This window comes from Thermobia domestica, chromosome 11, assembly GCF_964235325.1.
Source record: "Thermobia domestica chromosome 11, izTheDome1.hap1.1, whole genome shotgun sequence".
Classification (NCBI taxonomy): Eukaryota; Metazoa; Arthropoda; class Insecta; order Zygentoma; family Lepismatidae; genus Thermobia; species Thermobia domestica.
Genome location: NC_137464.1, coordinates 92,041,194 through 92,063,211, shown reverse-complemented (window position 1 = coordinate 92,063,211; position 22,018 = coordinate 92,041,194). Strand labels below are relative to the sequence as shown.

Here is a 22,018-nt window from a genome sequence, read left to right as displayed (position 1 = left end):
TTACCATAGACGCCCGTGATTTCAAGGCTTTCAGAGTCTGTTTTAGCTCATTCAAGGTACGATTTTTCCTTTCACGCCCTTCGTCTGTCTATTCGTGTTGGACTTTTTTAATTATTATTATTTTAAAAAACGGTTAATTCATTGGCAATATGTTCTGGCGGCCTTTGCTACCTTTAAAGAACTTCTTTCGTTGTATTTCTACTTTATTGCTGCTATCTTTTAACAAACTAATGACTCAATAATTCGCATATATGCTTACATCAGCATGACCTTTTTCTCCAACCTTTGAATTGCCATACACAAGATTAAAGAGAATAATTATATACCTAATCCTCTGAAAAAAGCAAACTATATTCTCTTCCTTTCTTCTTCGCTGAAATCTGGAATATTTAAGCGTCCCGAGAAATATTTTATGGGAGCAGATCTCGATTCCGTGACGGTCCCGGATTTTTCGGGACAAATGGCAACCCTACATGCCATAATATCAAAAGTAAAAGTGTCAATGACAAATTATTCCCTCAATGCAAGCAAATAGAGAAATCTCTATTTTAGTGGTGTTTTGTTTTTCATTATTATTATTATTATTATTATTATTATTATTATTATTATTATTATTATTATTATTATTATTATTATTATTAATTTATTTTTACAAATCGAAATATTGCAGGGAGCTGCTAAACACAAGTGAAGTCATTTTGAATTCATATCCTTCTTAGTCATTTGGCGTAAAGTTACGTCAAACCGAACAATTTATTTGACTAAACTCAAAACATTAAAACCAAAATTGGAGTTCAAATTTTCCTTATGACTACTGAATGCTAAATTTTCTAAAGCTAGAAACTTACCAATAACTAATAGTCTCTCCAAAATATATTTCCAGCGCTCTTCTACTCCAGTTTGTATCTGGGATAGGCAGACAATGGTTGTATGTTTCGGTTCATTTTCGAGATCGAACTACATACTTCAGCATACAGTTTTTGAGACTCTGTAGCTGTAAACAATTTGTGTTGTTTTCGTGATAATTTACATATTCTCCCGGATCAAAAATAAATAATCGACACGGAAAACGGAATACAAAACTCTTAAATTCGGAATATTTATATTAATCAGCATCTATCCTGTGTTTCGCCATTAGCCAAAATTTTCATGTAAAATTTACTAAAATGTCTTCATTTTATTATTATTATTATTATTATTATTATTATTATTATTATTATTATTAGTAGTAGTAGTAGTAGTAGTAGTAGTAGTAGTAGTAGTAGTAGTAGTAGTAGTAGTAGTAGTAGTAGTAGTAGTAGTAGTAGTGGTAGTATGGATCAAACAGAGGTTTAGTTTATCCTTGCTGGTTCACGAAGGAAATTATTCAAAAACTCAAAGCAAAAGCTAAGTACCATAGCAAGTATAAACTTAGCAATTCAATAGACTTCTATGAAAAAATTGAATTATGTAAGGATATTAAGAAGACATCAAGGCAGCATATAATTCATTTATTCCAGGGATGCAAATGAGCAACTAAATTTTACTAGCCCAACAAAAAAGCTACTACCCCACATTTCACATTCGAAACGTGATTATTATAGTCTTTACTGTTTAATAAATCGCCCGCACGGATGAACCACTCGCCCCGGGTGAGTGGGCGACAGCTTATTTGCATCCCTCATTTATCCAAAATTCGGAAGAAAATATTAACGATAATCCTAAAGAACTTTAGAACTACTTAAAAAAAAAAGGACTAAACATCTCCCTGGGTGCACATTGAAGTTTGAAGGGCGTAACCTCCATCGTAATGACGAAATTGCTGATACATTTGCTCAATACTCCGCCCCCGTATTTTGCGCCCTCCTTATCAGACCCAAGTGTGACTATGGCAAACGTCTTTATCAAGTAACTGTAATAAAATACTAGAAACGCTGTGTGGTAATGAAATTTACTTACATGAAATTGAGATAGTAATAAAAAAACAACTTAAATCCAGAACAGCTGTAGGACCTGATGGGATACCCTTGTATATAATCAAAGGCAGTATTGATATATTTAACCCTTTCGGACCCAGGTCATTTTTGGCGTTTTCCTACATTTTCAGTTAATGACTTCTTGTTCAAAAACCATTAACCCGATCGATATAGTTAAAGCCTTGTTTTTTAGAAGGGGTTTGTGGCTTTTTTGTGTGTGTGTGTGTAAGTTACATTGCAATGTTGCCAACGGGAGGGAAATGTAGGGGTGAACATTTACAAAAAATTCCTTAACCGAATTTCAAGATATCTTTGTAGCTGCCACCACTGTTGCCACGTCGGTCCAAGTCACTTAACAATTCTTTGTTGTCTTGACAAGGTACAGTGAAAACCTGAAATCGCTGGCTGCCATACAAAGAGAGAAAGAAAGAAGTCTGTCATCATACGCATGAAATTTGGACACTTTTACGCATCAGAAAAAAAATGTCGGGGCCACAGCTTCCCTAATTATCCTATTGAATCGTTTTATGATGCATTCTGTAGGCGAAAGAGGAGGCTTTCAAATAGTTGTACGTTTGTTCCAATGTAGCCAGCAAGAGAGAAATAATACAGGGGAAAAGGGAAATTTTCCGAATTTTTCACCTAAAATCGGGAATTACTTTTTTGGCTGGAAACACTGCCATAAAACAGACGCAAACTATCTGAAAATAAACCTTGGTACCCCACTAATATATCCTGCAAGTTTCATGGCGATATCTAACAAAGTAAGCATGACATTAAAAAAAAATCTCATTCTACCTCAGATATTCACCGTTTCCTTCCCATTTACAGAACATGGTTTATTATAAACCTCAACTGTACTTCCCCTAATAACACTACTGAATTTTTTTATGGTGCGTTGTGTAGGCTAAGGACGGGATTTCACACAGTGTTACGTTTGTTCGAATGTGGCCAACAAGAGGCTTATAGAGACAAAACAGGGATTTTTCCCAACTTTTCCCCTAAAACGGGAATTAATTTATTTTGGCTGAAAACACTGCCACCAAACAGATGAAAACTATCTTAAAATGAACATTGGTACACCACTAATATGTCCTACAAGTATCATGGCGAAATTTAAGAAACAAAGCTTCTAATTACAAAAAATAGATTACAGTAAACAGAAAAGTAGGAGAAAACTAGAAAAATCAAAGGTTAGAACGTAAATACGAATTTTTCGTGTGCCCCCTAATTACCTCATTGTAACGATCTGTACCCGCTTTTGTTCAGTAAGGACCAATGTTCGATTGACACTTGCAAGTTGGCAAGTTGGCTTGCGCTCAGACGTATAGGTACGGGTTTATGACAAGGCGGAGCACCCTCGAAAACATTTCTTTCTGCTGTGATAATCCCACCCAATCCATAAGCAACACGTGCAGTTGACTTCGTCTTGTTTGTTGATCCATTCCTATTTTAAAAACATATTTGGCAATGATATTCTCTAGCAAGGTCGCGGAAGGGTTGTTGGGAGAGGAATGAAGAGTCTGTTATATCTTTATTTTATGCATATGGTGGGATTGTGGAAAGACTGCCGCTGTCTTTAATTGTATTGTTGTAGTGTTTAATATAACATCTATTGAAAAGCTAAATTTCCTTACATTTTATCACATATTCGTAAAATCTCCCTTTTACACTCTTTAAAAATCTTCCGTAAATCTTCCTGAAACTAGCATCACTTGTAAGTGTCACATTGGCACCAATTGATGTACGAGTTTATTTCAATTGCAAAGGGGTGTTTTACAGTCAACCACGCAAAGATTCGACTTTATTGTCCTTTTGATGTATTTTGACTGTATCTCAGTATGTACAATATTTATTTGAAGCTATTTGGAAAATTTTTCGTCATAACATTTTCTCTAATAAATATTCACATTTCAAACACAAAATTCATTTTCCAGTTTGGCGCCCTCTTCACTTTTCGCCTCCTGCGAATACGTAGTTCTCAGGATTATAGATCAGGCCGTGCTGGCTGGATCTTCTCCTTTAATTGGAAGTGGGCAATTGATTTATACCTAAATAAGGAATGTCTCTTTAAGGGTATTTTAAGATATTATATGTAATATATACAAAAATCCTTACGATTGTGATGAAAATTTTAATTCCCGTAAGTTGTACCTACAAACGTAGCTGAATTTTATTATAACACAGATTGAGATGGCTTTATGCAGAGCTTTATGCTCGTATAAGACTTTGTCTACTTATCTATTGTTCAACGCGCAACTGTTTAACTTGGAGTTGAACATAAGAAATGAACATTTACAACAGTCATGTGCACGTTGGAACAAATGGTGGGCCAATCACAAGGGATTTACAGGTGTCGAGAGCCATACGAGACGATATATAACATTTTCACAAGAATTGAGTGGCCGTATTCAATGGAGAAACTTGTTTACCGTACACTAACACCACAGAAACAGAAAAACTTCTATGACGGTAACCAAAATATTCACTTACTAAAGAAAGGCTGAGAAATCTAAACAATTCCTATTATAGTGGGAAACTTGATCCTTTATGTTTTGAACTACTCTTTCAGTGTTCGATGGCGAATTGGATATTCCAACGTGAGTATCTTTAAGGTGGACATCAGTTACCCAGGGAAAAAATCAATTCAGGTTAAGAGATTACATAAGAAATATATTTCCAATAACGGATCAGGCAGGCTGAATGAAAGGATTCAGTTGGCCGCAACCTGCCCGAAGGCCGGCTGTTGCATATAGTAGATTTACAGTAACAATAAATGCTATTTCATTCACGCTATATGTAGCATTGACTATGTATACTACTCGCCTCCTTTACCACGCCCAGATTCTAACGCTGTGCACTGAGTTAAAAAACAAATTCATATACAGTAAAACCTGTCTTCAACGGACCCTTTATTAAACGGAAAACTGTCTTAAACGGAAATACTTCACGGTCCCATGGATTTTGGAAAACAAAACGTGTAAAACTCCCTTCATTAAGCGGAAACTGTGTTACGCGGACAACGGAAAGAAAAATAAACATTTAACGGAAAATTCTAAGTTCCGGACTACAGCGTTTAAAAGATGTTTAGACATTCTGTGAGGCATATACATTACACTGTCTGCGATAAAATGTTCGTTTTTTGTTAAATATTTCTGGACAGTGTTGACCTTCCCCAACCACTACTCATATTCACCCCCACAAATTGTCCTTAATCCCCGCAACTTAATCAAGAATCATACGAAATGTCGGAAAGAAGAAAACGAGATAGAGGAAGAAGAGGAATACAATACCGAGTTCCAAGAAGAGTGTAGAATAAATATATATCAAGATTCTCTCAGAAGTTTAAAGGAATGCAAAAATTTGCCTTACGAAAAAATGATTCTGATTCGCTTAGTATAATTTCTCAGGCTAAAATGTATGCGGAAAGTCAAGCAGCCAAAAGGAAACGTGTGCATAGCATATTTTCTATTCATTTTAATCTTTTTGTGTATTTATTCGTAGAAGAAAGAAGTACTGTAATCGAACAATGTACGTACAGCAATATATTTTCTCAGTATGCCCCTTTATAAGCATGTATTTTTTTTAAAGAAAGGAAAAGTCTACCTCCACTAAGCGGAAACATGACTTTAACGGAAATTTTTGCAAGTCCCGATCGATTCCGCTAAAGACAGGTTTCACTATATGACAAAATCTACCCAATAAAAGTAGAAAGTCATTACTAGAATAACGATTTTGCAGGGAACGATTTCGTTAAATATATATGAGTTCTGGGCTGTATTCAATTTGGACGGACTAAGCTATACATGACAATGCAGAAAAATTAAATCACACATTCATAAGTATTAATATTGTGGATATAAATTCTTGCCGAAATATTTCCGCAAACTGGCATACTTTTCAATAACTTTTTCTTCTCCACTTTTGTATGAATTAATACGAGAAGATAGAAAGATTTTAAGAAATTTGAAAGAAAGGAAGGGGAAAATGTCTACACCTCGTACATAGACATATAAAGACCCTTACTCTCAACTAGTATCAGAGTATAAGGATATTATATGAGTAATAAAACACCAACCATTTTATGACTATTTGCAAGATGTAGAGATCTTTTTCCTTCTTCCTTATCAAATTTCTTAAAACCATTTCTGATTCTTCTCGTATTTGTTTATATAGAATCGGAGCAAATAATTAAAAAAAGAAGTATTTGGAAACCATACCAGTTTGCGAAAATATGTTTGTACGGATTTATATTCGGAACTTTAAATAAAATTTTTATAGGTGTAATTTTTTTTTGCAGTGTCATACATACCTAGATCCATGTAGATTGAATATAGCCCAGTACACACATACATTTAAAGAATTCTTTCCTGCGAAATCCTTTATACTATTAGCGATTTTATACTTTTACCAAGTACTGTTTCACCAGTAAATTTTGTTTCTTAACTCCGTGCAAAATGTTATAATTTGGGCGGGATAATGCAGGCGAGTAGCATAAACAGTCAACATGGCGAGAACGGGCGGTTTCTTTTGATGCCATTATGGCAAATGCTCAATAGCAAAGCGCTCACCTCTGGTGTATGGGGTTCCTGGGTCAATTCTAGCCCGCGCAAAGTTGCATTGTGGTGGATAAACACCTTGTGTAGGATCTTCATCCCACCATTATGAGCTATTTCATAATCACCGTCTCTTTAACCTCAGTGCTTAATCTTGGGCCGTTAACCCCTTGCGTTCTAGGTGTCATTTTCCTAGGTATGTGCTGTAATATCAGTTTCATTTCCTGTTAAAAGACTGTCTAGATCGTTATATAGGGCATAGTTATTGTGCATGCGTAAGGAGAGCTTTCACATTACTGATAAAAACAATTATTTGCATTGTGAAACATTTGGACCGAAAAGGGAAATTCTAATGCTCTGAAGGGATTTTATGCTTCTTCAGGTTGGCAACATTGATCGGAGATAAAATACAAAGCTTTTCCTTTTCCGATCTCCAAATTGCTAATTGTTTATCGTCAAAACAAACACATGTGTGTTGTAATTGAATGCTCCCTTAGGTCTGTCGTCTACTGAGACAATACTTTTTTTTTATTTGTCTTTTCTGTCAGTAAGGTCCTGTCACCTAAGAAGAAATAGTAGGACTAAGTCTTGCCTTGCATCCACTAAAAAATTTCATCATCTCCAGGATTAACACGACCCTTAATAAGGGATGATAGGTTTTCATGAGATCCACATGGATGTCCCTGGTACGCAAGTGATTAAACTCAAACAAATAGTAATGAACTTTTGCTAATGACTGTACCAAATATTTCTTTATTTATATATGTAACTCTTCTTTATAAAACAATTCTCCGACAAATACTGAAATTATAAACAACACTAATTGTTTATTGGAAGCAAACTGTATAGATAAAATCTTTTAACTTGTGTTAACTATATTTTAGAATTTGACTGTTTAAAAATTGCTTTCTAAATTTCAATGAAAAATGCGATGAAGCCAAAAATAGGCGAGGAAAGAAATAAAGAAATATGCAGTCTCAACACACTACGTAACGTATACGTAGAATCTTGCCAACTTCCGTACACGTCGTATGTAAACAAGTGATTCCACATCTGAATTGTCTCAAAACGCCAAGTGCGCAGCAATTTTCGTTAGAACGTGAATCTTATCTCAATTTAGCATTAAATAATAATAATGATAATAATAATAATAATAATAATAATAATAATAATAATAATAATAATAATAATAATAATAAATCTATGGATTAAGATAGTATGATCAATTTCAGGAAACGAATATCCGGGACACTGTCCCAATTCTCAAAATGATTGCAATCCCTCACTGAATAAAGTCTAAATAGACCAAATACACGTAGAAAAATAGTACTGATACGTATTTATTGTTACAAAGATGGATAGGCCTATAAACCAAGGTAGATCATTACCAATTACTTCAACTTAGTGCAAAGAACAAGAAAAGGCTGAAGCACAAGCTGAGAGCCAAGAGTTCCTGAACTCTTTGCTTTATTAGTATCACAGGTTTTCATAGCATAGTGACAAAAGAATCAACATAGCTCATACCAGGGGCGGATCCAGAGGGGAGAGATCGTGGTGATCTCCCCCCGCCCAGAAGAGGTAACATAAAACCTATTCCACAGTTTGGAGCTCTTAAAAGTAGCTCTAAGTAGCAGTATTACAACCCATCGCCCCACCCAGAACTCCGTCCTGGATCCACCCCTGGATCATACTGCTATTATATTAAATGAGTTAATACTGCCAACAGCGTTCTTGTGAGAAAAAAAATAGCTTACCTTGTTGTTGTGAAGATGTTAGAATACCATAAATCTTGAAGCGTTTTCCAAAAATACAATCAGTGAAATTCACAATGTTGCAATTAATAAAACCAATAATAATAATAATAATAATAATAATAATAATAATAATAATAATAATAATAATAATAATAATAATAATAATAATAATAATAATAATAATAATTTCCGAAAGCTGTTTTCTGGCTACTGAATATAGAATTTAAAAAATCGGAACAGTCCCACGGATTTCTAGGACATTTTGTCGCTGTAAATTGAGGAATATAAAGATTCATCGCCTCAGAAACATGATTTTAAGCATTGCATTCTATTATATGACTTGTCTCTCAATTCTGGATGGTTATTGCTTCTGGGTGGTATAACTTTACCTTATATATTGCCTACAGTTCGTATATATTTTAACTATTATGCATATTAGCGAGAATTTTAATAAACATACACCAGTTTAGGATGCACAAAACTCTATATTTTACGATATTAACGTATTTTACTGCACCATTCAAAATTATGCATCTAACAAATATGGCAACACTCACAATTATATTTTATAAACATTTCTTTGACAACAGCTACCATCACCATAGCAACACACAAACAAAATATCTATATCGACCTACTAAATATTATCTTCTTCTTCTATAGATAGTGCTTGAGCAAAGCTGCCCTAATTACAATCAAAATGATAAATATACAACGTTATCGTCGTACTGGTGTATTCGAAGATCTGGAAGAGCTTGGAATGGATTCGACCTCAATGTGAAATATTATAGTGTACAATCCTTTGGCTCGCGAGTTATTGACCATAGAAGTTGAGATGGGACTTCGTGAAATCAAGAAATTTCACAAAACGCGAAAGATGGAATTCGTCCGATTTTGACCGAACTTAGCATGCTGATAGACCTTGACAAGCTTAATAACTCATTTAGTATTATGGTGTGGAGAAATTTGGTTCCCAAGTTTTTGGCCATCAAATTTGGATATAGACTTAACGAAACGATATTGTATAACGCATATTATGAACGTAAATAATCTGATCTTGATCTAAATTAGTATGGTTGTAGAACTCAAGGTACTTAATACGTATTTTAAATATTATGATGTATGTGACTTTCGTACCCGAATTATCCATAATCAAATTTGGGTTTTAATTTAGTGAAATCAAGAAATTTCACTAAAATGTGTTAAATTGAACTCATCCAGTCTTGACCAATTTGGAGTGGAGGTAGATCTTGACGAGGATAATATAGATGCGAGCTCAATATGAAATATTATAGTGTATAGATCTTTAGTTCCCCAGTTGTTTGCCATCGATGTTAGGTTTGGACTCAGTGAAAAAAGATAAAATGATGAAATTCAATCACTTTCGATCAAAGAAGTTGTTCCAAAAATGCTCAATTTTCCCATTTGAGTTGCGCGCATACAATTCGGTGTGGGGAAACGTCGTGGCCTAAGACCTTCACATATAAACAATAGTGGTCATAGCTAAGCGGGAAGATGGCCAAAATGGGTCAACAATACAATGGAAATGCCCATAAGACGCGCATGTTTTTTATTTATTTATTTATTTATTTTTTTTTTTTTTTTTTTTTTTTTTTTTTTTTTTTTTTTTTTTTGTATATCGCCCAAAAAAGGTGGCGCTCTCCATTGATGTTTTATGGAAGTGAAACTCCGTTGATATCTACAAGCACTATGAGTTTCATCGCAGTCGAGCCTGCAGAACAATTAAATAAATCGGGACAAAGTCAAGGGACGTACCATTTCCGATGCTCCGACTGGCTTGATATGAGGCATACACCTTATCTTGTTCGTGCACATATCCACTCAAAGCACAGTAATTGGTAAAGTACTGCACTTTCGTTTTATACGATCATGTTCAGGAAGGGGACGATTGCATTATAGGATATTTTTTTTCAATGTGTAGATGGAGTACGGACAATTGGACGTTGTGCACATGTTGTGCTGATCATTTGGTACTTAGGAATAGGCGAAGCAATTGCACCAGGTCCGAATTCATCTGCATTCTTGGATTATTTATTTTATTCACAAGAAGACGTATCTAGGCTCCTGGGCGATGACGATGAACTATTCCTGTCAGAGGATGATGAAATTGACAATTGAACCCTTTTGCTACTTATGTACAACACATTGCATCGTTCATAATAATCACCCCAACTGCCTGAGCGGTACTGGGAGTAATGATCGCTTTTAGTTGTTACAATGGTCTGCCCAAGCAGCTTGATAAAAATTCGGTGTAGTATAACAACAGCTGCTGCTTTTCTTATTAAAAAAAAAAAAAGAAGAAGAAGAAGAAGAAGAAGAAGAAGGAAAAGCTTGATGAGATGAGTGTAGGAGGGCACCAAATTCTACTTCGTCTCGGGCGTCCAAATCTCTAGCTACGGCTCTGCTTATGTTGATTATCTCTTATTGCATTATATGTAGAGATGCAAAAAAGCCGTCTTTTTTGAATCGATGGTTTTTTGCACATAAAAAGCCGGCTTTTTTGAAAAAAAAACGAGAATTTTGGAAATTTTGGCTTTTTTTATTTTCATGATTTTTCTGTTTAAGTAGCTTTCTTATAGTATACTCTAAAGTTAAATAAGATTCATGACCTAAATGTCATATTTCGCTCTGGAATTCACCATCATGATGGATGGAGCACATGGCTTATGAATTAAAGTAAACATAAAGTACGTAGTATTTGAGGGCAATTTTAGAAGCTATTTAACTTTATTTTAACTTCTGAATTATCGACATTTTTTTCTTCTCTAGATCATTTCTTTTTAGTCATCCGTGTTTAACGTCTAAGACCTTAGTACTCTAGCTTCTAGCACACAATTAATGTTTTTCAATATATCCATCAGAGCGTACGTTTTTCAATATATCTGTCAGAGCGTACTTCCACATTTCCATTATACTGTAGCTGTGCAATGATTTAACAATAATCTTCCGGACACAACCTTGAATACCATTTGATAGAAATAATCAGTATCGGATTTAAAAAAAATATTTGAGAGGGTTTTTTTTCTGAATAATGTTTGTTTTTTTCTAAAAATTCCTAACTTTTATTTAAGAGGAGCTTAAGTTTATGAGTACAGGCATAACAAATATTTCGTTTCGTTTGTATATCAGCTATAATCTTCCAGATACAACATTGAAGACCATTTTATACTGATAATCAATGGCGGATTTAGAAAAGTATTTTGGGAGGGGCTTTTCTTATTAATACTTAGTTTTTTGTAAAAATTCCTAATTTTTTATTTGAGGACAGCTTGAAGTTTATAAGTAAAGGCAAAACTAATATTTAGTTTGTTTTAGAAATTCCGTAATTTTGGGGTATAGGCTCCAATCCGAAAGACATCCCCACCCTAACCCTCTTCGCAAATCCATCACTGCTGGTAATTAGTAATAACAAAGATTTAAAAGCGATTAGAAAGGAAGTCGGCCAGGACTCACAGTACACTCACTATCTCTACATTCACAGATGGAATTAAGAAAAACTTTTGTCAAAATGATCGAATGCGGAGTTGAATCCTGGACTTCACGATAGAAACGCGAAAGCTAACCACTCACTCATGTTTGTTGCGCTTAACTTAAATGTATTCTCTCTCTCTCTTTCTCTATGGCCACAAAAGCTCTCCATTGACTTCTGTCCTCATCGAATTCAATCCAGTTTCTACTCTGTATTCCTATTTCTGCGAGATCCATCTTAATATTGTCCTCCCATCTGGGCCTAGGTTTTCCTAATGGACGTTTCCCGATTGGATTTCCAGTTAAAACTTTGAATGCGTTCCTACTTTCTTCCATTCTGGCTACAAGACCTGCCCACCTGAGCCTCCTAGACTTAATGACTCTAACGATGTTTGGTAAACCGTATAAATTATGTAGTTCCTTCTTATGAGGTTTCCGCCATTCACCATTCGCGTTCCTCTTGGGTCCAAATATTCGTCTCAGAATTTTATTCTCAAATAATTTCAGTCTGCGTTCTTCCCTCAGAGTAAGCGACCATGTTTCACAACCATAAAGCATAACAGGCATGATTATCATTTTATATATTTTAAGCTTTAAATTCCTTGACAGAATTCGCGACGACAAAATATTTCGAACTGAATAATAAGAATTTCCTGATTTCAGTCTACATTTAACTTCTTTGTGGGTATGATTTTGGTCTGGTAATAATGATCCAAGATATTTGAAAGTATCCACTGTGTCGAAATTATTAATTGATATTTTAACGCATTCATAATTTGCCGTATTACTATCGATGTGAACTTCCTTGTATTTAGATTCCTCTGCATTTACTCATGTCCCTGTAAGCGTTTAATAAGGCCTCCGCATTTCTTTCGATCGTTCTCCTATCAGATTTACATCATCAGCATACACCATAACCTGGTGAATACCATTCAACTCTAGGCCCTGGTTCCTATCTTTGATTTTTCTTATAGCGTACTCCGGAACAAAGCTGAATAATAACGGCGATAACGCATATCCTTGTTTCAGGCCAATCTCAACATGGAAGCTCGCATTTTTCTACTCGGACTTTACTCTGGGATTCATTTAAACACTTAATAAATCAAGCTTTTTCGGTATTTCAAATTCTGTAAGAATGTTGTACAATGTTTCCCTCCTAACCGAGTTGTAAGCCTTTCTAAAATCAATAAACAGTTGATATACTGGGTAATATATTCCGATTTCTTTTCCAGTATTCGTCGAATGGTAAATATTTGGTCGATTTCGGCTAAATCCACACTGATAATCTCCAATAATTTCATCTGCGTATGGGATCAATCTTATTAATAGAATGTTAAGAGAAATGCCTCGATAATTATTACAATCAATTTTGTCGTCTTTCTTGTGAATTGGAACAGTGACTTATTCTTCCACTCTTTTTAAATGTATTCCATAGTTTTTTGTAAAAAAAAAAAAAAAAAAAAAAAAAGTTTCGTAACGATATGTTGAATTTTCTTGTTAAAAATTCAGAAACCTCCAGGACTGGGCAAACCGTGATGGTGGTTATATATTCTACAGCCTAGGAAACCATACGCTCAGATGAACCGTCTATTACGTATATGATCCATGAACAGAAAATTCGATACTTTCCCGATTCTGAACAAGCTTAAGGAACAGTCAGTGCATTACAGAATTTGGAGCTTTACCGATTTTGCGAATCCGAAGCACCTGATAGATGGTAACAGATTATTACGTATGTGATCAATCAGTGAAAAATTTGTTCGAAATATTCATACAATGTATATGAAAGTTAAAACTGAAAAATTTCAAGAATATACAGAACCACCCGAAACGAAGCTCTTGATGTGCAGATTTATCTCATGTTTTTCTTTATTTTGCTTCAAAAAGAAGGTGTGTGATATTTTGAAGTAAAAATATTACATACAATTTTGCTAGTTATTTGTGTGTCTTTTTAAAAGTACTTATTGTATATAAAAGGTTAAAATATTATTACATCTATTGATTAATTTTTTGGAATTTATAATGTAAATATGTTACGAATTTAAAAAAATATTTTTGAAATTCATGGTTTATTTTCGGTTTCATATTACTATCTGCATCAACCACTAATTAAATCAGTATTTGTGTTGTAGAGAAGCGAAACAAAGTCTGCTTTATCAGTTTAAAGCAAAATTTTCAAAAAAGTCCAAAATTTTCCAAGCAAAAAAGCGAAGCAGAAAAACCCGAGTTTTTTTTCAAAAAAGCCGTTTTTTTTTTCGAGCCCTTGCATCTCTAATTATATGCTCAAAATATAGTTTTGCTATAGTCAATAAAGAACTATTTTTTATCACTTGCGTTAAACCTACTTGTTCGAAGAATTATTCGATTTTTGATGCAGGAATGTTTGTGCTTTATTTACCGGAAAAATTCGTTTTTCGAAAAAAAAAATATCGCTTTTCGTTCTTCGATTTTTTTTAGCTTTTAAACAATTTATTTGTTTTTTAGTTTTGAAAATATTTTTTTGATTTTCGGATGTTTCCTTTAATACTTCATTCTGTTCGAGATCTTAAAAATAATTTTTCGTTTGATTTATGATTCTCATTTAAGAAAAGGACCAAGACTAGCAAAATAGTCACTACGTTAGGATTTTTAGAAGCAGTTTTAATATTCATTCTTTCTTTTATTCATCCACTTCATACATTATTGATCAGAAACCAGTACATAGGACTTGTCATATAATATGAAGACATTTCAATATAATTGATATTACATTAACTTACAAACTATCACCAAAGTAGTCATTAATGCCATACTATATTTTGTTACACAAAAAATTGAACAGCTCGTTTTTGAATTTCAGTATGCTTTTAATATCCTTCAAGTAAGTCGGGAACTTATTATACAACTTAACGGACATAGGAACAACACTTCTTTTGGTGCACGCATAGTTTTGGTATGATGTGAACATGTTATTCTTTTGGCATGTGTTGTATAGATGTATATACAACGTCAACATGAAGAAAACTACTTTCATTTCTCTTTACATTCCAGTAGATGATACTTTTGTATATGTATAGGCAAGGAACAGTTAAAATTTTACTTGACTGAAAGACCCTTTTGCATGAGACTCTTGGTGATAGATTAAAATTAGATCTTATTACCTTTGTCTGTAGACGAAAAGTAGTAACACTGAAATAGCTCCCCAGAAAATTATTCCATAATTTAACAAGGACTGAAACTTACCACAGTCCAACAACAGCAAAGTTTCTTTTGACACCGAACCACGTAGTATATAAATGACAAAACAGATGCGGTTTAATTTGTTATTTAGCTCAGTAATATGTGCATCCCATGTAAGTCTATTGCTTATTGTAACACCTAAAAATTTAGTGGATTTTGAATAGTCTACAAAAGTTGAATTTATCGAGGTACTATTCGAGGTATACATGGTTGTTTTCTTTGCATTTATCATCAGTTGATTCTGAGATGCCTATTTTATCAAACGCTCCACAGTTTGTTTTAATTTACTCTCTAGTTCATCTGTATTGTCCTCTGTTACAAGTACATTTACGTCAACAGCATATAGTACAATATGTTGGGGATACATATATTGAAGATCATTTATATATAATAAAAAAAAGAGAGAATTTGCCCAAGAATTGAGCCTTGAGGAACACCAGCAAAGATAGTAGCAGTTTTGGATGAAAATGTGACTTGCTTATTTGTTATTTTATTTATTTTGTATTTTTTACTACTTGTTTTCTGTTTATCTTGTACTCGTACGAGCGAAACCATTCATGTACTACATCTCTAATACAATATTTCTGGAGTTTGCCAGTAGAAGAGAATGTTGAACACTGTCGAATGCCTTGGAGAAATCAACAAATAAACCTACTGCATATTTTTCCTTATCAAGTATTGTAGAAACCTCTTTAATAAAGTTAAACAACGCTGTATCAATTGATTTGTTCTTTTGGAATCATGTTGAGAAGGTGAGATCAGGTTATGGTAGGATATAAAATTTCTCAAGCGCGATAACATTAGTGATTAAAAAATCTTCGAAAAAAAAACAGACAAAATGGAAACAGGCCTATAGTTTTGAATATCATAAGTATTTCCTTTTTGTGTAGAGATATAACTTTTCCAGTTTTTAATCTGTCGGGAAAAACGCCTGGTTCAAATGATACATTTACAAGATAACATAGTTGTTTCACTATTAAATGAGCAATATTTTTTAAAATTAGATATGGGACTTCATTTACATCTGCAGAACGGGCACTAGAAAGCCTTTTGATACAGTCTAACAATTCTTCAGTTATCGGAGTTACATACATACTATGCTTGTTAGATGGAATATTTGGCTCTACAGCGAGATCCGACTTTCCAGGTGGTAAATTCGTATTAAGAAAGTAGTCATTAAAGACTTCAGTAATGGCACCAGGATCAGCGAAAGAATTGTTTCTATAATTAACTTGTGATATTTCGCGCATTGGAACAGTCTTTGATGAATTGTTTTTTACGTTCTACGCACCTTTCATTTTGTTTTTATATTTGTGGATTATAAAGTCATTGTGGATTCTTTTGGTTGCTCGAATAACATAGGAACTAACTTTAGCTGGTAAATTAACAGAAGTTTTAATATATAAGCTTTTCCTTTGAAATTTTTATTGCTTGCGTGACCCCCTTTTTCATGTTATTAGGACCTTTCCGTAACTGTAAGGGATGTGCTATGTTAAAATTATGAAGAAAAACATCAACAAAATAATTGAATGTCATTAGCACTAGGTAAATCGTCCAAAGAGTTCTAAGATTCACTAGATAATAAAAAACAAAAATAATTTATATTTTCCGTTGAAAATAATTTGGTTGTTCTCGCTATCGGTTTTGGACTTTCCTTCCCGAGTCTAACTGAGAAGAAAGAAGAAGAAATAATACCAAAATAATTGTGCTAAAATAATACCAAAAGAGTAAGAGAGGTGCTACCTCCCTCAACTATTTTAGCAATCGGCCTTTTTTCTAATTACAATCAACTTGAATCTAATTCAATTGATTGTAAAGTATGTATCTCTCCATAATATCGGATAGAATACATCCACGTTTTCTCGAATTTGAAATACGCGTTTGAAATTTAGCTTTCTACGATTTTGGAAAGCACTATCTCTGAAACTATGCACTTTTCCCCACATGTCCATACGAGCTTTTCTCTTATTTTCATGTGAGAGATCACTTCTTACAGTCCGTATAACATCCTGTATATAGAGGGTGTCTAAAAAGTCCCCTGGCATAGGTTAACTCTGTTATTATCAAAGTTAGAACAAAATGAAGATGGAAAATCGTCTAAAAATATGATGTTTTCAATCTAAAAGTGAAGGATTTTTTTTTTAAATTGGACTAGTCGTTTGGGCTGTACACTCTTTATGCACCCAATGTTAAATGAAAATGCAACATTGCCATTTACCTGGACCCACAACATAAGTGAATAAAGTTACTGTCTTTTACGCTAACGTGTCGATGGCCAGTCCCCATTTCAAACACGACCCCCTTCACCATAATTTTACAAAATTTATCCATCTCCCAGCCCCTCTATTAATGGCAACGTTGCATTTTCATTTAACATTGGCCGCATAAAGAGTGTACAGCCCAAACGACTAGTCCAATTTTTAAAAAAATCCTTCACTTTTAGATTGAAAACATCATATTTTTAGACGATTTTCCATCTTCATTTTGTTCTAACTTTGATAATAACAGAGTTACCCTATGTCAGGGGACTTTTGAGACACCCAGTATACGTAATTTTATTTTATAGGGAGAGCAGAGTAGCTCAGCAGTAGGGAGCTTACCTCTGGTGCGTGGAGTCCCTGGTTTGATCCCCGGCCAAGTAAGCTTGTGGTGGACAACATCATGCCGGTAGGTTTTCCCGAAGCACTTCCGTTTGCCCCCACATTCTCATTCCACAGATTCTCCCATAATCGTTTACTTAGGCTAAAGGGTATAATTGTGGGACGTTAAAGGTTTCAAAGATATTTTGTTTTCTTTTATTTTATTTTTACTTAACTTGCATAGTACTCAACTGACCCAGAACGACAACAGCACTCGAATTTCGGAATGAGCGGGAATTCAGTAAACCAAATAAAAAGTCTTGATTCTTTTTGTTGTTCAAAAGACATAATCGAAACTATTCTGTAGTGTCGAAGGTCAGTTCTTCCCTGTTTCTTTATATTTATTCTTCTCATAACTGAAACAAGTAATAATTAAATTTAGAAATTAAGAAAGATTGCAAAGTTCGATTTGCATCATTGAGAAGAAACAATGGGGAATGCAGAGCCATTGGTTCACTTGTTTCACGTTTACATTTCAGACGAAGAGTGTTGCATAGGCCGTAACACTGTCTAGTAACGACAGCCAATAAATGCCTCCTAACATGGGAGGCCATAAGAAATGGCAGTTATGCCAGTTTCTCTCTCCACATGGTTGGAGGTGAAGGCTTTGATCCAAAAATACACTACACGGGGATAAAGGTTTGGAGATTATCCAGCTTCGTCGCTCTCTGTGACATTGGTATGTTAAGTGATTCCAGTGACAATTTCTCAGGAACTAGCTCCGGTACAGGAACATAGAGTACGAACACAGTAAAGAAAAGCGTTGTCAAATTAAACATACCGAATTATTTCGGCCGGCAATCTTACCCTTACAGTGGCGTAGATAGAATTTCGTCAAATTGGGAGTCGAGCACTCAATTTTATTTCCTTTCAGGACAAGCGTGAATTTTGTATATAGTACGTATACTAGCAAAATACCCGTTCTTCGCATGGGGAGAATAGGTTTTATTTTGGACATAAAGGGGTGAATTTGAATTAAAACTTCATCGGAAGTGTCACTTTTCATCTCAACGACCCCGAAAACCATGGATTCGACACTAATATCGGTCATTTTCGATCATTTATAAGTATCTCTCCCTTTCCCTTCCCAAGTTGCACCGTCAAAGGGAAATGATAAAAACCACCCCAGTCCCGAACCGCGTCTATGTTGAAAATTTGACGAGATCGGTCGGGTGGTTCAAGATGTATGAAGCACAAACATAGTCATTTTCATTTTTATATAAATTATATAGATAGATAGGTGTACCTTAATATGTTATTCAAATGTTTATCTTTCCATATCTTGCTCAAGGGGAGAGTAAGTCCCTTCACTCCTTTACATATGCCAATGTACACTTAGACCTGCAGGACTCATATCTGAGAGAACCAATCAGAAACGTCTGGGGATATAATAGGATTGTGAATAAATCAAGTACCTAGGCAGTACATAATATTTGCATCCGCGGGAGTTTTAAAAATATCCAAATAAACAATCCGTCACTCAATCTCTCTTATACTTGTGATAGAAAGTCGGTGATGAATTTTAGTTACAATGACAAAAAACGAAAATAGCGTGCTCAGAACTTTACGTGGAGTTCATGACATCACTTGTGCTAGTTTGAAATCTAACCTAAACGAATTGAAGCGATTTTGTCACTTACAATTGACTTCTTTTAATTTAGTTTGCCAAAACAAAATCTCAAAAAATCGGCTTTACTCTCGTAGTAGCACTACAGAACTGTCCACGTGCAGCATTTGAAATAGGAGCCGTGATTTTTATTTTTAGTTCCGGACCTGTGACAGAAGTAGTTGCGAAACTTCTTACGTGAACCAGTAGTTTCCGCTCTTTCGTACGGTGATGTGCTTGGGAGTTGGACTAACATTCTCTCTAATTTACGTAGCTGCGTCGCTCTCTGTTTCATGATGCCGCCTGAAGAAACTAACAAAGTAGAACTTACTGAAAGTTCCGATTCCAGTACGGATGAGAACAAGGCAATTTCAAACGGGCATGTTAAACTAGATATGGAATATCCAGAAATTGTCTTGCACCGCACCTTCTCTGGTCTTACAAAAGAAGAACTCATCAAATATGCTAACCAACCTTTCTGGCGAAGGCTCAGGTTATTCCTTATTGTTTCGTATTGGTCTCTGTGGACAATTTCACTTATTACTGCTGTTTACTTAGTGATCGTCTCTCCGAAGTGTTATCCGCCTAAACCATTGGAGTGGTGGCAGAGGAGTCCATTATATCACTTGTTCGTTCCATCTTTCCGCGATGGGAAAACTCCACCCAATGGAATTGGTGACTTGAAAGGTGAGTTTTAAAGTCATTTACTATTTGTTGCTGTGTAAAATTGTTCATGTGCCTTTTGCTTAACGTTCCTTATCTTTTCCAAGACTATGTGCACGGGTGCCCACAAGCGGGTTTAAAGCACAGGTTGCTTTCAGTGATGACTTCAGAAAATTTTCTCCAGGGAAAAGGGATTTCAATACACTGGGGGGTGAAAAGTAATATTACGAAAATACTGGGAATCTACATTGAGCACGATGGGATATATGGTCCCGGGATGGAATTCTGTGGCTCCGGCCGGGTGAATTTTCCCGGGTCACCTCCTGAAATCATCATCGTTTGGCGGGACACAATTTTTAATTGAAAATGATATGATCAAACTGAATAATGATAAATTTGGAGACTGAAAGGTAAATTTGGGGAAAGAATAATTAATTTCAGGGTTGCACCTAAGCTCTTGGAAGGGATGGACACTCCTGATTATGTTAGATGCGCCTGTACAGTTTAAGGTGGAATTTGAGCTGGATATTCTTTAACCTGGATCGGACCCTGATCTTCATCAAAGTAGAGAAGCTAACCATCAAATGAGAATGATAATTAAGATGGTCTTTGAAAATCATATATAGGAGGGAAGATGTAAGACAGGGGTGGCCAACATTTTAGATTTGAGATTTACTCTTAATTTCATACTACGCAGGCAACTAGACAGAATCATTAAACAATAACAGTAATCGATATAGACAGTATAATACACACTACCACAGGTTATTTCTTACAATTTGACCTTCGACGCGTTGGTCACCCTTGATGTAACAGATAAAATTTAATGTTGGAGGGCCAATAGCCAATGCATAATGGCTACAAATGCTGTTCATAAAGTAATTCATATTTTGTGTAACTTTGATTTTTATCTTTAAAATAAAACGCTCAGCACCGATTCTGTGCAAGACGAGGACATACAGTTTAAGGTAGAATATGAACAAAGCATGAACTTCCATCACGGGTGAACCAGGTCTTCGGTAGGCATGGACAAAAATGCAACAATTTAACCAAGAGAGTAAAGGTCTATTGATACAAGTTTTTGTTAGCCAAAAATTTGCTATCAACTTTTCAATTGTAACACAGGAAAAGAAAACAGTTCAAAATACAATATAGCCTGGGCTAAATTTATTAGATATTTTTTGCATTCTGCTCTAGTAGTGAGTTTAAAGTATGAAATGTATGTATGTGTGTGTGTGTGTGTGTGTGTGTGTGTGTGTGTGTGTGTGTGTGTGTGTGTGTGTGTGTGTGTGTGTGTGTGTGTGTGTGTGTGTGTGTGTGTGTGTGTGTGTGTGTGTGTGTGACATTGATTTATTTTAGTTTCGAGAAAAGTTAAGAATTGATCTTATTTTCTTCTCTCTCGGGTCATGCTAGCTAAGGTCAAGTAATGTCAATACTATCTGCCTCAAGAATTACAACAAAGGATTTCTATGAAAACATTTTATACAGCTATTCACTTGTCAACTTCTAATACTCACCTTTTTTGTTCAAGCGATGATATGAGAGAAGAAACACTAGCGTCATTTCAGATTTTTTAAAATGTATGTTCGTCTGTCCATCCTAATCTAGCACAAACACTTAAAGATCATACTGATCAGAGTATTCAGATCAAATTTCTAAACTTATTTTTTAAAATAAGATTTTCTAGTTCTTTCTCTCTCTTTTTCGAATTTTGTTCCGATCTCAAATTAAGGGACTTTCATGGAGAGTGAAAATAAAGAAAGGAAATTTCCTGGAGAATGATTTCCTGAAGCGTGGCTTTAATGATTTCGTTTATATTTCATAAATCAATCTTTTATTAACAACCCTCCGATATGATATATTTTTCTGGGAAAAATTCAGGAATAGTGACGTACTCTTGAAGGCGATTTTGTTTGTATTTCACAAACAAATGTTTCATTAACAATCCTAAAATATGGCATGTTATTTCTCATAAGAAATCCAAAAGGGATAATTTACTCTTGATGTGATTTTTTTTCGTTCGTGCAATTTTCTCAGAAATGACATTTATAATTTTGTTCATATATAAATGAGTCATACAAGTATACATATGAGTCACTATGTTTCCGACTTAATAACTCTTGAATCACCCGACCGA

General features: G+C 34.7%; 1 protein-coding gene across 2 annotated transcripts in view; it reads left to right on the top strand.

The window, feature by feature from the left end:
• LOC145664283 (salivary alpha-glucosidase-like) overlaps nt 1-22,018 on the top strand; it is a 138,497-nt gene that overhangs the window by 53,080 nt on the left and 63,399 nt on the right. The window contains exon 1 of one of the 2 annotated variants that reach the window (XM_081730818.1): nt 19,440-19,905. The exons of the other annotated variant lie outside the window; for it this stretch is intronic. Within the exon in view, the coding sequence (XP_081586944.1) occupies nt 19,512-19,905 (394 nt within the window). The 5' untranslated portion in view covers nt 19,440-19,511. Of the gene's footprint in view, nt 1-19,439; nt 19,906-22,018 lie in introns of those variants that run through there. 2 annotated transcript variants of the gene reach the window in all.